Source organism: Lepus europaeus, chromosome X (assembly GCF_033115175.1).
Source record: "Lepus europaeus isolate LE1 chromosome X, mLepTim1.pri, whole genome shotgun sequence".
Classification (NCBI taxonomy): Eukaryota; Metazoa; Chordata; class Mammalia; order Lagomorpha; family Leporidae; genus Lepus; species Lepus europaeus.
Window position 1 is genome coordinate 135076520 of NC_084850.1, and position 17215 is coordinate 135093734.

At 60.7% G+C, this 17215-nt stretch overlaps 2 protein-coding genes across 2 annotated transcripts; both read right to left on the reverse strand.

Moving 5' to 3' along the window:
- Window positions 1–6338: 6338 nt before the first annotated feature.
- On the reverse strand, window positions 6339–9890 carry LOC133752894 (lipocalin Cav p 2.0101-like). Its single transcript, XM_062183159.1, has 8 exons — window positions 9616–9890; window positions 8285–8370; window positions 8057–8181; window positions 7839–7978; window positions 7463–7533; window positions 7134–7244; window positions 6560–6661; window positions 6339–6458 (listed from the first exon to the last, which is right to left on the reverse strand). The coding sequence occupies exons 1-8, from the start codon at window positions 9888–9890 to the stop codon at window positions 6442–6444; spliced, it is 927 nt and encodes a 308-aa protein (XP_062039143.1). The 3' UTR covers window positions 6339–6441.
- A 3977-nt stretch (window positions 9891–13867) lies between these two features.
- LOC133752396 (lipocalin Cav p 2.0101-like) lies at window positions 13868–16018 on the reverse strand. The gene is made up of 5 exons (XM_062182875.1): window positions 15890–16018; window positions 15498–15568; window positions 14889–14999; window positions 14120–14221; window positions 13868–13986 (listed from the first exon to the last, which is right to left on the reverse strand). Exons 1-5 carry the CDS (start codon window positions 15952–15954, stop codon window positions 13970–13972), a joined length of 366 nt encoding a protein of 121 aa, XP_062038859.1. The 5' UTR covers window positions 15955–16018; the 3' UTR covers window positions 13868–13969.
- Between the last annotated feature and the right edge of the window lie 1197 nt (window positions 16019–17215).

Here is a 17215-nt window from a genome sequence, read left to right on the forward strand (position 1 = left end):
TGGTGCCAGGACCCAAGATGGCGGATGCTGCTGTCAGAAATATTTGCCCGGATGGAGTCCTGGGGACCCAGATGGGACCCTAAAGACCCGAATGAGCCCTGGGGACAAAAATGGAGCCAAGGGGGCGGGGCCCTCCTCCAGGGACAGGGCCCTGAGCCCCAGTACAAAGGGGTTCTGAGCTCAGGGGGCTCCTCCTTCCTGCTTCCGGGTTCCTATTCACTTCTGGCCATTTTATACCCATTCCCAGTCACTTCCGGTCTTTGTAGACCCATGTCTGGGTACTTCCGGTCCACTTCCGGGTTCTCACATTCACTTCCCAGGGGCCTCTGGGGGTCCCAAGGGCCACAGCAGGGACTCCGGCCCATCCCCCATCACCCTGGCCCATCCCCCATCACCCCTGTCCATCACTCAGAGACCTGTCAATCACTCAGGAAAAAAAAATGTGAATTCCCACACACGTTTCTGTCAGGAAATCGGCCCCGGGTCCGAGAGACGACTTTTCTGACAGGGACGCCCGCGGGTTTCTGTCAGAGAAATGGTGCCAGGATCCAAGATGGCTGCCACAGCTGTCAGAAATATTTGCCCGGATGGAGCCCTGGGGACCAGTATTGACCCCTGTGAGAACCGGATTCAGCCCTAGGGACCCTGATGAAACCCTAGAGGCCCGGATGGAGCCCTGGAGACCCGGATGGCACAGGGACTGGGGGCACAAGAACCATGGAGGCCGGAAATTTCTTTCAGAAACAAAGGGGGGGCTCTCAGTCCAGGCTGGGGGAGTTCTGAACTCAGGGGGGTCCTTCCCTCCCTCCACTTCCGGGTTCCTAAGTCACTTCCGGTCCACTTCCGGCCCTTTTATGCCCATTTCCAGTCACTTCCGGTCTTTGTATCCCCATGTCTGGGTACTTCCGGTCCACTTCCGGGTTCTCACAGTCACTTCCCAGGGGTCTCTGGGTGTCCCAGGGGTCTCGGTGGGGACTCCTGCCAATCCCCCATCACACCTGCCCATCCCCCATCACTCCTGTCCCTCACTCAGGAAAAAAATGTAATTCCCACACACGTTTCTGTCAGGAAATCGGCCCCGGGTCCGACAGACAACTTTTCTGACATGGACGCCCGCGGGTTTCTGTCAGAGAAATGGGACAGGACCCAAGATGGCTGCCGCTGCCGTAGAAGTATTTGCCAAGATGGAGCCCTGGGGACCCGGATTGACCCCTGTGAGAACCGAATTGAGCCCAGGGGGACCCGACTGGAGTCTCTGGGAGACCCGGATGGAGCCTTAGAGGCCCGGATGGAGACCAGGTGGAGCCCTGGAGACCCGGATGGAGCCACTGAGAGACCCGGATGGAGCCTTAGAGACCCGGATGAAACCCTAGAGACCAGGATGGAGGCTTAGAGACCCGGATGGAGCCTCTGGGCGACCCGGATGGCACAGGACTGGGGGCACAGGAGCCATGGAGGCCGGAAATTTCTTTCAGAAACGAAGGGGGGCTCTCAGCCCAGGTAGGGGGAGTTCTGAGCTCAGGAGGATCCTCCCTCCATCCACTTCCGGGTTCCTAAGTCACTTCCGGTCCACTTCCGGCCCTTTTATGCCCATTTCCAGTCACTTCCGGTCTTTGTATACCCATGTCTGGGTACTTACGGTCCACTTCCGGGTTCTCACAGTCACTTCCCAGGGGTCTCTGGGGGTCCCAGGGGCCTCAGCGGGGACTCCTGCCCCTCCCCCATCCCCCCTGTCCATCCCCTATCACCCCTGTCCATCACTCAGAAAAAAAAATGTAATTCCCACACACGTTTCTGTCAGGAAATCGGCCCCGGGTCCGACAGACAACTTTTCTGACAGGGACGCCCGCGGGTTTCTGTCAGAGAAATGTTGCCAGGACCCAAGATGGCTGCCGCTGCCGTCAGAAATATTTCCCTGGAAGAAGCCCTGGGACTCGGATGGAGACCATGGGAGACCCGGATGGAGTTCTAGGGACCCGGATGGAGCCTTAGAGGCCCGGATGGAGACCAGGTTGACCCTGGAGACCCGGATGGAGCCCTGGGGACCCGGATGGAGCCTCTGGGAGACCCGGATGGAGCCTCTGGGAGACCAGGATGGAGCACTAGAGACCCGGATTTACCCCTGTGAGAACCAGATTGAGCCCTAGGGACCCTGATGGAGCCCTAGAGACCCGGATGGAGCCCTGGGTACCAGGATGGCACATTGACTGGGGGCACAAGAGCCATGGAGACCGGAAATTTATTTCAGAAATGGGGGGCTCTCAGCCCAGGTGGGGGGAGTTCTGAGCTCACGGGGGTCCTTCCCTCCCCGAATTCCGGGTTTCTACGTCACTTCCGGTCTACTTCCGGCCCTTTTATACCCATTTCCAGTCACTTCCGGTCCTTGTATACCCATGTCTTGGTACTTCCAGTCCACTTCCGGGTTCTCAGTCACTTCCCAAGGGTCTCTGGGGGTCCCAGGAGCCTCAGCGGGGACTCCTGCCCATCCCCCATCACCCCTGCCCATCCCCCATCACTCCTGTCAATCAATCAGGAGAAAAAATGTGAATTCCCACACAGTTTCTGTCAGGAAATCGGCCCCGGGTCCGAAAGACAACTTTTCTGACAGGGACGCCCGCGGGTTTCTGTCAGAGAAATGTTGCCAGGACCCAAGATGGCTGCCGCTGCTGTGAGAAAAATTTATCCAGATGGAGCCCTGGGGACCCGGATGGAGTCCTAGAGACCCGGATTGATCCCTAGGGAACCTGATGAAACACTGGAGACCCGGATGGAGCAATGGGGACCCGTGCACAGGGACTGGGGTACAAAACCATGGAGGCCGGAAATTTCTTTCAGAAACGAAGGGGGGCTCTCAGCTTAGGCGGCGGGATTTCTGAATCGGTGGGGGGTCCTTCCCTCCCTCCACTTCCGGGTTCCTAAGTCACTTCCGGTCCACTTCCAGTCCTTTTATACCCATTTCCAGTCACATAGGTCTTTGTATACCCATGTCTGGGTACTTCCGGTCCACTTCCGGGTTTTCACAGTCACTTCCCAGGGGTCTCTGGGGGTCCAAGGAGCCTCAGCGGGGACTCCTGTCCATCCCCCATCACCCCTGCCCATCCCCCATCACCCCTGTCCGTCACTCAGGGAAAAAAAATGTGAATTCCCACACACGTTTCTGTCAGGAAATCGGCCCCGGGTCCGAAAGACAACTTTTCTGACAGGGACGCCCGCGGGTTTCTGTCAGAGAAATGGTGCCAGGACCCAACATGGCTGCCGCTGCTGTCAAATTTTCCCAGATGGAGCCCTGAGGTACCCGGATGGAGCCCTGGGGACCCGGATGGCACAGGGACTGGGGCACAAGAGCTATGGAGGCAGGAAATTTCTTTCAGAAACGAAGGGGGGCTCTCAGCCCAGGAGGGGGGAGTTCTCCACTCAGGGGGGTCCTGCCCTCCCCCACTTCCGGGTTCGTAGGTCACTTCCGGTCACCTCCGGCCCTTTTATGCCCATTCCCAGAGCCCCACCCGATCGGCTGGAGATTTCCCCGGCCCCCAGAGACGGGCATGGGACGGCCCGCAGCGGCCACGACCCCTCGGCGCCCGGGCCGTGTGCGCTGGGTAAATATCAGCCGGGCCGGGCGCCAGGACGCCCGTGGTGCCCGGCCGGAAATTTCCACTCGGACCCGGGGCCCAGAATCCCTCGCGTCGGCCGGCTCGGCGCTGTTCTGGAACATTCCGGAACATCATGGCCGCCACGGAGCGCGTCCTGGGCCGTCAGGGGGCCCTCGGGGACGTGGTCAGAACGGTTTCTAGAAAGTTCCGGCTCCCGGCCAAGGACACAGACCGGCTTGGACCGGTTCCACAGCCTGGAATCCTCTCATCCCGGTCTCTGCTCCGCTCGCCCCAGGGCTCAGGCCGGCTCCGTCCAGAACAAACCGGCCAGGGGGCTCGTGGGCGGGGCCCCTCCGAGACCCCCCGGGGTCGGATCTGGGACGTCCCGGGGCGCCCGGCTGTCCGCAATGTTCCGGAATGTGGGGGAATGTTCTCCCGGGAAATCCGTCTTCCTGACAGAGGCGCCCAGGGGAAAAAATGTGAATTCCCACACACGTTTCTGTCAGGAAATCGGCCCCGGGTCCGAGAGACAACTTTTCTGACAGGGACGCCCGCGGGTTTCTGTCAGAGAAATGTTGCCAGGACCCAAGATGGCTTCTGCTGCCGTGAAAAAAATTTGCCCGGATTGACCCCTGGGAGACCCGGATGGAGCCCTAGGGACCCTGATGAAACCCTAGAGACCCGGCTGGAGACTCTGGGGGACCCGGATGGAGACTTACAGGCCCAGATGGAGCCCTGGGGACCCGGATGGCACATGGACTGGGGACACAAGAGCCATGGAGGCTGGAAATTTATTTCAGAAACAAACGGGGGGCTCTAGGCCAGGCGGGGGGAGTTCTGAGCTCAGGGGGGTCCTTTCCTCCCTTCACTTCCGGGTTCCTAAGTCCTTTGCGGTCCACTTCCGGCCATTTTATGCCCATTTCCAGTTACTTCCGGTCTTTGTATCCCCATGTCTGGGTAATTCCAGTCCACTTCCTGGTTCCCACAGTCACTTCCCAGGGGTCTGTGTTGGTCCCTAGGGGTCTCTGGGGGTCCCAGGGGCCTCAGCGGGGACTCCTGCCCATCCCCCATCACCCCTGTCCATCCCCCATCACTCCTGCCCATCACTCAGAGACCTGTCAATCACTCAGTAAAAAAAAATGTTAATTCCCATAGAAGTTTCTGTCAGGAAATCGGCCCCGGGTCCGACAGACAACTTTTCTGACAGGGACGCCCGTGGGTTTCTGTCAGAAATGTTGCCAGGATCCAAGATGGCTGCCACTGTTGTGAGAAATATTTGCCCGGATGGAGCCCTGGGGACCCGGATGGCACAGGGACTGGGGGCACAAGAGCCATGGAGCCCGGAAATTACTTTCAGACAGAAAGCGGGGCTCTCAGCCCAGGGGGCGGCAGTTCTGAGCTCAGGAGGGGACCTCCCTCCCCCACTTCCGGGTTCTCAGGTCACTTCCGGTCCACTTCCGGCCCCTTAATGCCCATTCCCAGTCACTTCCGGTCTTTTATACCCACTACTGGGTACTTCCGTTACACTTCCGGGTTCTCACAGTCCCTTCCCAGGGGTCTCTGCTGGGCCCTAGGGGTCTCTGGGGGTCCCGGGAGCCCCAGCGGGAACTACTGCCCATCCCCGATCAGCCCTGTCCATCACTCAGAGACCTGTCAATCTCTGAGGAAAAAAAATGTGAATTCCCACACACGTTTCTGTCAGGAAATCGGCCCCGGGTCCGAGAGACGACTTTTCTGACAGGGATGCCCGCGGGTTTCTGTCAGAGAAGTGGTGCCAGGATCCAAGATGGCGGCCACTGCTGTCTGAAAAATTTTCCCAGATGGAGCCCTGGGGACCCGGATGGACCCCCTGAGAGACCCGGATGGAGCTCCGTGGGAGACCCGGATGGAGCTCCGTGGGAGACCCGGATGGAGCCTTAGAGACCAGTATTGACCCCTATGAGAACCGGATTCAGCCCTAGGGACCCTGATGAAACCCTAGAGACCCGGATGGAGCCCTGGGGACCCGGATGGCACATGGACTGGCGGCACAAGAGCAATGGAGGCTGGTAATTTCTTTCAGAAAGGAAGGTTGGCTCTCAGCCCAGGTAGGGGGAGATCTGAGCTCAGGGGAGTCCTCCCTCCCTCCACTTCCGGGTTCCTAAGTCACTTCCTGTTCACCTCCGGCCCTTTTATGCCCATTTCCAGTCACTTCCGGTCTTTGTATACCCATATCCGGGTACTTCCGGTCCACTTCCGGGTTCTCACAGTCACTTCCCAGGGGTCTCTGTTGGTCCCTAGGGGACTCTGGGGGTCCCATGGGCCTCAGCGGGGACTCCTGTCCATCCCCCTTCACCCCTGTCCATTCCCCATCACCCCTGTTAATCAGGAAAAAAAATGTTAACTCCCACACAAGTTTCTGTCAGGAAATCGGCCCCGGGTCCGACAGACAACTTTTCTGACAGGGACGCCCGCGGGTTTCTGTCAGAGAAATGCTGCCAGGACCCAAGATGGCTGCCACTCCTGTCATAAAAAAATTGCCAGGATCCAAGATGGCTGCCGCTGCACTCAGAGATAATGAAAAATAAATTCATGAAACATGAGCGCCCTGTGTGGCGTTGCCTAGCAACCTAGGGCGCCTGCGCGGGGTTTCCTACCCATGTTCCCACAGTCCACGGATTTTCCCACGGTCCCCTGGGTCTCCCCCCCACACACCCAGCTCGCTCTGCCTGTTGACTGAATAATAAAAATCTGGGGACCGTGCTGGGGACGAGTTTATTGCATCAGCGGGAAGCAGGGGGAATGGGGGACGCTCGATTCCGGAATGTTCTAGAATGTTCCGGAACCTTCCCCGGGGGGGGGGCAGGCGACCTCAGGGCGGACAGGTGTCTGTGGGAGAGAGAGGGGAGACGCCGGGTCAGCGCGGGGTCAGCGCGGGGTCAGCACCTGGTCAGCGCGGGGTCAGGGCCGGGTCAGCCCAGAAGCCTCACCCGTGTCGCCCACGCGCAGGATGTTCTCCCGCGGGATCCCATGCTGCTCCGTGAGCCTCGCGTAGTCCTCCAGCCGCTCGTCGTTCATGACCCGCAACCTGACTGTGGCCAGAGTGGGCGCCGACTGTGTACGCTCGCTCTAGCGGGCGCCGACTGCATACGCTCGCCCCGTCTAGCGGGCGCCGACTGAATACACTTGCTTTATCTAGTGGGCGCCGACTGTATACACTCAGTGTATCCAGTAGACGCCGGCTGTATATGCCCGCCCCAGCCACCAGGCGCCGAATGTATACGCTCGCTTGATAATCTAGTTGCGCCGACTGTATACACTCAGTGTATCTAGTAGATGCCAACTGTATACGCCCGCCCCAGCTAGTGGGCGCCGACTGTATACGCTCCGTCTATATAATGGGCGCTGACTGTATATGCTCGCTTTATGTAGTGGGCGCCGACTGTATACACCTGGCCGTGCAGCCCCCCTTTCCCTGTATACAGTCGGGGTCAGGCTCTCGGGTCGCGGTGCGTGTCCCTAGTGGGCGCCGGCTGTATACATGTGTGCGTGACGGGGACTCACCAAAGAGGGAGCTGGTGCGGGTGGCGGTGTCGTCGGGCCCCACGTTATAGTTGGTGACGACGAGGCTGTCGGGGTCCCGCACGAAGAGCTGCAAGTTATTCTGGCCCTCGACTGTAGGGAGAGAGGGGGGTGTGCGGGATGTGCCGGTGCATGCTGGGACATTCCGGGGTTGTCAGGAACGTTCTAGAACGTTCTAGAACACCGTGGAACACTCCGGAACATCCTGGGATGGTCTGGAGCGTGGCCGTCCGGGACGTTCTAGAACATTCTAGCGCATCTCCGGGACGTTCTAGAACACCACGGAACACTCCGGAACGCCCCGTACTCACAGTCAGCGGTGTAGCCGCCGTCTGCGTCCTTCCGGGCCAGGAACGTGTGCGGGGTGCAGACCGTGTTCTTCCTGAACAAGAGACCAGGAACATGGCCGCTCGCTGTGGGCTCCACTGCTCCTGTCTGCTCTCCATCTGGGCTCGCCTGGTCCCCCCTGGCCTGCTCTTTGACTCTGGGATCGGTTGGCCCTGTCTGCTCTCTCCCAGCTCCGTGACTCCCCTCTAGCCCGCCTGCTCTCTGACTCTGGGCTCGATGACTCCTGTCTGCTCTCTCGCTCTCTCTGGGATCTCTGGGCTTGGCTGCTCCTGGCTTCCCTGTTCTCTGGGCTCGATTGCTCCCCCTGGCTCTCTGTCTGCCCTGGCCCCGCCCCCTCACCTGACATAGAAGAAGACGTTCAGGGCGTTGCAGCCCTCCTGGCACTCAATATGGCGGAGCAGCATGCGGTGCGGCCCCCCATCCTGGACCTGGTCCAGGTTGTCGGCGGCGACGGCGAAGGTGCGCCAGGGCCCCGAGATCTGGGAGGCGAAGAAATGACGCGAATGAATGATATGGCCGCAGACACGGCGCGCGTGCGGGATGCGAAGTCAGGATACCTGGGCGGGGTCGACGTCGGCGCAGGCCACGCCCACCGCGAGGGCGAGGAGGAGAGCCTTCGTCACCGTCGTCATCTTCATCGCCATCGTCTTCATCATTGTCTGAGCCGGCGCGGACCGGGCGTCTATTTATAGCCGGGGCTGGGGGCGGGGTGGGCGAGACCCGGGTTGTCACGTGATGTGTGTGTGTGTGTGTGCAAATGTCAGCCGGGCCGGGCGCCAACTCGCCCACGGCGTCCAGCCGGGGAATTTCCACTCGGACCCGGGGCCCAGAATCCCCCGCGTCGGCCGGCTCGGCGCTGTTCCGGAACGTTCTGGAACATCATGGCCGCCACGGAGCGCGTCCTGGGCCGTCGGGGGGCCCTCGGGGACGTGGTCAGAACGGTTTCTAGAAAGTTCCGGCTCCCGGCCAAGGACACAGACCGGCTTGGACCGGTTCCACAGCCTGGAATCCGCTCATCCCGGTCTCTGCTCCGCCCGCCCCAGGGCTCAGGCCGGCTCCGGCCAGAACAAACCGGCCTGGGGGCGCGGGCGGGGCCCCTCCGAGACCACCCGGGGTCGGATCTGGGACGTCCCGGGGCGCCCGGCTGTCCGGAATGTTCCGGAATGTGGGGGAATGTTCTCCCGGGAAATCCGTCTTCCTGACAGACGCGCCCAGGGAAAAAAATGTGAATTCCCACACACGTTTCTGTCAGGAAATCGGCCCCGGGTCCGAGAGAAGACTTTTCTGACAGGGACGCCCGCGGGTTTCTGTCAGAAATGTTGCCAGGATCCAAGATGGCTGCCGCTGCCGTCAGAAATATTTCCCTGGAAGGAGCCCTGGGTACCCGGATGGAGCCCTGGGAGACCCGGATGGCACAGGGACTGGGGGCACAAGAGCCATGGAGGCCGGAAATTTCTTTCAGAAACGAAGGGGGGGGCTCTCAGCCCAGGCTGGGGGAGTCGTGAGCTCACGGGGGTCCTTCCCTCCGTCCACTTCCGGGTTCCTAAGTCCCTTCCTGTCCACTTCCGGCCCTTTTATGCCCATTTCCAGTCACTTCCGGTCTTTGAATCCCCATGTCTGGGTACTTCCGGTCCACTTCCGGGTTCTCACAGTCACTTCCCTGGGGTCTCTGGGGGTCCCAAGGGCCTCAGCAGGGACTCCTGTCCGTCCCCCTTCACCCCTGTCGATGCCCCATCACCCCTGTCCGTCACTCAGGGAAAAAAAATGTAATTCCGATACAAGTTTCTGTCAGGAAATCGGCCCCGGGTCCGAGAGGCGACTTTTCTGACAGGGACGCCCGCGGGTTTCTGTCAGAGAAATGTTGCCAGGACCCAAGATGGCGGCCGCTGCTGTCAGAAATATTTTCCCAGATGGAGCCCTGGGGTACGCGGCTGGAGCCTCTGGGAGATCCGGATGGCGGCTTAGAGGCCCGGATGGAGCCCTGGGAGACCCGGATGGCACAGGGACTGTGGGCACAGGAGCCATGGAGGCCGGAAATTTCTTTCAGAAAGATGGGCGGGGCTCTCAGCCCAGGCGGGGGTAGTTCTGAGCTCAGGGGGGCCCTGCCCTCCCCCACTTCCGGGTTCCCATGTCACTTCCGGTCACCTCCGGCCCTTTTGTGCCCATTCCCAGCGCCCCCACCCGATTGGCTGGAGGTTTCCACGGCCCCCAGAGACGGGCAAGGGACGTCCCGCAGTGGCCACGCCCCCTCGGTGCCCGGGCCGTGTGAGCTGGGTAAATGTCGGCCGGGCCGGGCGCCAACTCGCCCACGGCGCCCGGCCGGGGAAATTCCACTCGGACCCGGGGCCCAGAATCCCCCGCGTCGGCCGGCTCGGCGCTGTTCCGGAACATTCCGGAACATCATGGCCGCCACGGAGCACGTCCTGGGCCGTCGGGGGGCCCTCGGGGACGTGGTCAGAACGGTTTCTAGAAAGTTCCGGCTCCCGGCCAAGGACACAGACCGGCTTGGACCGGTTCCACAGCCTGGAATCCTCTCATCCCGGTCTCTGCTCCGCCCGCCCCAGGGCTCAGGCCGGCTCCGGCCAGAACAAACCGGCCAGGGGGTGCGGGCGGGGCCCCTCCGAGACCACCCGGGGTCGGATCTGGGACGTCCCGGGGCGCCCGGCTGTCCGGAATGTTCTGGAATGTGGGGGAATGTTCTCCCGGGAAATCCGTCTTCCTGACAGAGGCGCCAAGGGAAAAAAATGTGAATTCCCACACACGTTTCTGTCAGGAAATCGGCCCCGGGTCCGACAGACAACTTTTCTGACAGGGACGCCTGCGGGTTTCTGTCAGAGAAATGGTGCCAGGACCCAAGATGGCTGCCGCTGCTGTCAGAAATATTTGCCCGGATGGAGCCCTGGGGACCCGGATGGAGCCCTGGGAGACCCGGATGGCACAGGGACTGTGGCACAAGAGCCATGGAGGCCGGAAATTTCTTTCAGAAACGAAGGGGGGGATCTCAGCCCAGGCAGGAGGAGTTCTGAGCTCAGGAGGGTCCTCCCTTCCTCCACTTCCGGGTACTTAATTCACTTCCGGTCCACTTCCGGCCCTTTTATGCCCATTTCCAGTCACTTCCGGTCTTTGTATACCCATGTCTGGGTACTTCCGGTCCACTTCCGGGTTCTCACAGTCACTCCCCAGGGGTCTCTGTGGGACCCTAGGGGTCTCTGGGTGTCCCAGGGGTCTCGGTGGGGACTCCTGTCCATCCCCCATCACCCCTGTCCATCCCCCATCACCCCTGTCAATCACTCAGGAAAAAAAAATGTGAATTCCCACACACGTTTCTGTCAGGAAATTGGCCCCGGGTCCGAGAGGCAACTTTTCTGACAGGGACGCCCGCGGGTTTCTATCAGAGAAATTCTGCCAGGACCCAAGATGGCTGCCGCTGCCGTCAGAAATATTTCCCTGGAAGGAGCCCTGGGACCCGGATGGAGGCTTAGAGACCCGGATGTAGCCCTGGAGACCCGGATGGCACGTGGACTGGGGCACAAGAGCCATGGAGGCCAGAAATTTCTTTCAGAAATGGGGGGCTCTCAGCCCAAGTGGGGGGAGTTCTGAGCTCAGGGGGGTCCTTCCCCCCAACTTTCGGTTTCCTAAGTGACTTCCGGTCCACTTCCGGCCCTTTTATGCCCATTTCAGTCACTTCCGGTGTTTGTGTACCCATTTCTTGGTACTTCCAGTCCACTTCCGGGATCCCACAGTCACTTCCCAGGTGTCTCTGGGGGTCCCAGGGGCATCAGCGGTGACACCTGTCCATCCCCCATCACCCCTGTCCATCGCTCAGAGACCTGTCAATCACTCAGGCAAAAAAAATGCGAATTCCCACACACGTTTCTGTCAGGAAATCGGCCCCGGGTCCGAGAGGCAACTTTTCTGACAGGGACGCCCGCGGGTTTCTGTCAGAGAAATGGTGCCAGGACCCAAGATGGCAGCCGCTGCCGTGAGAAAAATTTATCCAGATGGAGCGCAGAGATACCCAGATGGAGCCCTGGGGACCCGGATGGCACATAGACGGGGGACAAGAGCCATGGAGGCCGGAAATTTCTTTCAGAAACGAAGGGGGGCTCTCAGCCCAGGCGGGGGGAGTTCTGAGCTCAGGGGAGTCCTTCCTGCCTCCACTTCCGGGTTCCTAAGTCACTTCCGGCCCTTTAATGCCCATTTCCAGTCACTTCCGGTCGTTGTATACCCATGTCTGTGTATTTCCGGTCCACTTCCGGGTTCTCACAGTCACTTCCCAGGGGTCTCCGGGGATTCCAGGAGCCTCAGAGGGGGTATCCTGCCCATCCCCTATCACCCCTGTCCGTCACTCAGGGAAAAAAAATGTCAATTCCCACACAAGTTTCTGTCAGGAAATCGGCCCCGGGTCTGAGAGGCAACTTTTCTGACAGGGACGCCCGCGCGTTTCTGTCAGAGAAATGTTGCCAGGACCCAAGATGGCTGCAGACGCCGTCAGAAAAATTTTCCCAGATGGAGCCCTGGGGACCCGGATGAAACCCTAGAGACGCGGATGGAGCCCTGAGTACCCGGATGGAGCCCTGGGGACCCGGATGGAGCCTTCGGGGACCCGGATGGAGCCCTGGGGGAGCCGGATGGAGCCTCTGGGAGACCCGGATCCACATGGACTGGGGGCACAAGAGCCACTGAGGCCAGAAATTTCTTTCAGACAGAAAGGGGGGCTCTCAGCCCAGGCGCGGGGAGTTTTGAGCTCAGGGGGGTCCTGCCCTTCTCCACTTCCGGGGTGGGCGGGGCCCGGGTTGTCACATGTGTGTGTGTGTCTGTGCAAATGTCAGCCGGGCCGGGCGCCAACCCTCCCATGGCGCCCGGCCGGGGAATTTCCACTCGGACCCGGGGCCCAGAATCCCCCGCGTCGGCCGGCTCGGCGCTGTTCCGGAACATTCTGGAACATCATGGCCGCCACGAAGCGCGTCCTGGGCCGTCAGGGGGCCCTCGGGGACGTGGTCAGAACGGTTTCTAGAAAGTTCCGGCTCCCGGCCAAGGACACAGACCGGCTTGGACCGGTTCCACAGCCTGGAATCCGCTCATCCCGGTCTCTGCTCCGCTCGCCCCAGGGCTCAGGCCGGCTCCGGCCAGAACAAACCGGCCTGGGGGCGCGGGCGGGGCCCCTCCGAGACCACCCGGGGTCGGATCTGGGACGTCCCGGGGCGCCCGGCTGTCCGGAATGTTCCGGAATGTGGGGGAATGTTCTCCCGGGAAATCCGTCTTCCTGACAGAGGCGCCCAGGGAAAAAAATGTGAATTCCCACACACGTTTCTGTCAGGAAATCGGCCCCGGGTCCGAGAGACGACTTTTCTGACAGGGACGCCCGCGGGTTTCTGTCAGAGAAATGTTGCCAGGACCCAAGATGGCTGCCACTGCCGTCAGAAATATTTCCCCAGATGGAGCCCTGGGGACCCGGATGGAGACTCTGGGAGACCCGGATTGAGTCCTAGGGACCCTGATGAAACACATGAGACCCGGATGGAGCCCTGGGGACCCGGATGGCACAGGGACTGGGGCACAAGAGCCATGGAGGATGGAAAATTCTTTCATAAAAATGTGGGGGGGCTCTCCGCCCAGGCGAGGGGAGTTCTGAGCTCAGGAGAATCCTCCCTCCCTCCACTTCTGGGTTCTTAATTCACTTCCGGTCCACATCCGGCCCTTTAATACCCATTTCCAGTCACTTCCGTTCTTTGTATACCCATGTCTTGGGTACTTCCGGTCCACTTCCGGGTTCTCACAGTCACTTCCCTGGGGTCTCTGGGCGTCCCAGGGATCTCAGCGGGGTCACCTGCCAATCTCCCATCACCCCTGCCCATCCCCCATCACCCCTGTCCATCCCCCATCACCCCTGTCCGTCACTCAGAGAAAAAAAATGTTAATTCCCACACAAGTTTCTGTCAGGAAATCGGCCCCGGGTCCGAGAGGCAACTTTTCTGACAGGGACGCCCGCGGGTTTCTGTCAGAGAAATGTTGCCAGGTCCCAAGATGGCGGCCACTGACATTAAAAAAAATGCCAAGATGCAAGATGGCGGCCACTGATGGCCAAAACACACTGCCAGACCCCAAGATGGCTGCCACTCCTGTCAGCAAAAATTTGCCAGTATCCAAGATGGCTGCCGCTGCCCTCACAGAAAATGAAAAACAAATTCATGAAACATGAGCGCCCTGTGTGGCGTTGCCTAGCAACCGAGGGCTCCTGCGCTGGGTTTCCTACCCATGTTCCCACGGTCCACGGATTTTCCCACGGTCCCCTGGGTCTCCCCCCCACACACCCAGCTCGCTCTGCCTGTTGACTGAATAATAAAAATCCGGGGACCGTGCCGGGGACGAGTTTATTGCATCAGCGGGAAGCAGGGGGAGCCGGGGACGCTCGATTCCGGAATGTTCTAGAATGTTCCAGAACCTTCTCCGGGGGGGGGGGGGCGTCCTCAGGGCGGACAGGTGTCTGTGGGAGAGAGAGGGGAGACGCCGGGTCAGCGCGGGGTCAGCACGGGGTCAGAGCCGGGTCAGCACAGGGTCAACCCAGGGTCAACCCAGGGTCAGCGCAGGGTCAGTGCGGGTCAACCCGGAAGCCTCACCCGTGTCGCCCACGCGCAGGATGTTCTCCCGTGGGATCCCGTGCTGCTCCGTGAGCCTCTCGAACTCCGCCATCCGCTCCTCGTGCATGACCCGCAACCTGACTGTGGCCAGAATGGGCGCCGACTGTGTACGCTTGCTCTAGCGGGCACAGACTGCATACGCTCGCCCCGTCTAGCGGGTGTCGACTGAATACATTTGCTTTATCTAGTGGGCGCTGACTGTATACGCTTGCTCTAGTGGGTGCCGACTGTATACACTCACTGTATCCAGTAGACGCCGACTGTATACGCCTGCCCCAGCCAGCAGGCGCCGACAGTATACGCTCGCTTTACAGTTTAGTGGGCGCCGACTGTATACACTCAGTGTATGTAGTAGACGCTGACTGTATACGCCCACCCCAGCTAGCAGGCGCTGACTGTATATGCTTTTTTTATATAGTGGGCGCCAACTGTATACACTCGCTTTATAGAGTGGGCGCCAACTGTATACACTAGAGTTATATAGTATGCGCTGACTGTATACACTCACTGTATCTAGTAGATGCCGACTGTATACGCCTGCCCCAGCTAGTGGGCGCCGACTGTATGCGCTCAGTCTATATAATGGGCACCAGCTGTATATGCTCGCTCTACATAGTGGGCGCCGACTGTATACCCATGGCCGTGCAGCCCCCCTTTCCCTGTATACAGTCGGGGTCAGACTCTCGGGTCGCGGTGCGTGTCCCTAGTGGGCGCCGGCTGTATACATGTGTGCGTGAGGGGGACTCACCAAAGAGGAAGCTGGTGCGGGTGGCGGTGCCGTTGGGCCCCCTGTTCCTGTTGATGACGACGAGCCGGTCGGGGTCCTCGCCCAGGAGCTTGAAGTGGTTCTGGCCCTCGACTGTAGGGAGAGAGGGGGGTGTGCGGGATGAGCCGGGGCATGCTGGGACATTCCGGGGTTGTCTGGAACGTTCTAGAACATTGTAGAACAGCATGGAACCTTCCGGAACATCCTGGGGTTGTCTGGAACATGGCCGTCTGGAACATTCCAGAACATCGAGGCGCTGCCTGGGGCATTCTGGGACAACCTGGGCTTGTCTGGAACATTCTAGAACACCATGGAACCTTCCGGAACCTTCCGGAACATCCTGGGATTCTGTGGGGCATGACCGTCAGGGACATTCTAGAACATTCTAGAGCATCGAGGTGCAGTCAGGGGCATTCTGGGACATCCAGGGGTTCTCTGGAACGTTCTAGAATGTTCTAGAACACCGTGGAACCTTCTGGAACATCCTGGGATGGTTTGGAGCGTGGCCGTCCGGGACGTTCTAGAACATTCTAGCGCATCTCCGGGACGTTCTAGAACACCACGGAACACTCCGGAACGTCCCGTACTCACACTCAGCGGTGTAGACGCCATCTGCGTCCTTCCGGGCCTCGACCGTGTGCGGGGTGCAGACCGTGTTCTTCCTGAACAAGAGACCAGGAACATGGCCGCTCGCTGTGGGCTCCACTGCTCCTGTCTGCTCTCCCTCTGGGCTCGCCTGGTCCCCCCTGGCCTGCTCTTTGACTCTGGGATCGGCTGGCCCTGTCTGCTCTCTCCCAGCTCCATGACTCCCCTCTAGCCCGCCTGCTCTCTGACTCTGGGCTCGATGACTCCTGTCTGCTCTCTCGCTCTCTCTGGGATCTCTGGGCTTGGCTGCTCCTGGCTTCCCTGTTCTCTGGGCTCGATTGCTCCCCCTGGCTCTCTGTCTCTGGCCTCTCCTGTCTGCCCTGGCCCCGCCCCCTCACCTGACATAGAAGAAGACGTTCAGGGCGTTGCAGTCCTCCTGGCACTCAATATGGCGGAGCAGCATGCGGTGCGGCCCCCCTCCTGGACCTGGTCCAGGTTGTCGGCGGCGACGGCGAAGGTGCGCCAGGGCCCCGAGATCTGGGAGGCGAAGAAATGACGCGAATGAATGATATGGCCGCCGACACAGCGCGCGGGCGGGATGCAAAGTCAGGATACCTGGGCGGGGTCGACGCAGGCCACGCCCACCGCGAGGACGAGCAGGAGAGCCTTCATCACCGTCCTCATCTTCATCGCCATCGTCTTCATCATTGTCTGAGCCGGCGGGGACCGGGCGTCTATTTATACCCGGGGCTGGGGGCGGGGTGGGCGGGGCCCGGGTTGTCACGTGTGTGTGTGCGCGCGCTGGGCCAATGTCAGCCGGGCCGGGCGCCAACTCGCCCACGGCGTCCAGCCGGGGAATTTCCACTCGGACCCGGGGCCCAGAATCCCCCGCGTCGGCCGGCTCGGCGCTGTTCCGGAACATTCCGGAACATCATGGCCGCCACGGAGCGCGTCCTGGGCCGTCGGGGGGCCCTCGGGGACGTGGTCAGAACGGTTTCTAGAAAGTTCCGGCTCCCGGCCAAGGACACAGACCGGCTTGGACCGGTTCCACAGCCTGGAATCCGCTCATCCCGGTCTCTGCTCCGCCCGCCCCAGGGCTCAGGCCGGCTCCGGCCAGAACAAACCGGCCTGGGGGCGCGGGCGGGGCCCCTCCGAGACCACCCGGGGTCGGATCTGGGACGTCCTGGGGCGCCCGGCTGTCCGGAATGTTCCGGAATGTGGGGGAATGTCCTCCCGGGAAATCCGTCTTCCTGACAGAGGCGCCCAGGGAAAAAAAAATGTGAATTCCCACACACGTTTCTGTCATGAAATCGGCCCCGGGTCCGAGAGGCAACTTTTCTGACAGGGACGCCCGCGGGTTTCTGTCAGAGAAGTGGTGCCAGGACCCAAGATGGCGGCCGCTGCCGGCAGAAATATTTTCCCAGATGGAGCCCTGGGGACCCGGATGGAGCCCTGTGAAAACCACATTGAGCCTAGCGGGACCCGACTGGAGTCTCTGGGAGACCCGGATGGAGCCTTAGAGGCCCGGATGGAGACCAGGTGGACCCTGGAGACCCGGATGGAGCCCTGGGGATCCGGATGGAGCCTCTGGGAGACCAGGATGGAGCCCTAGAGTCCCGGATTGACCCTTGTGAGACCCGGATTGAGCCCTAGGGACCCTGATGGAGCCCTGGGGGACCCGGATGGCACATGGACTGGGGCACAAGAGCCATGGAGGCCGGAAA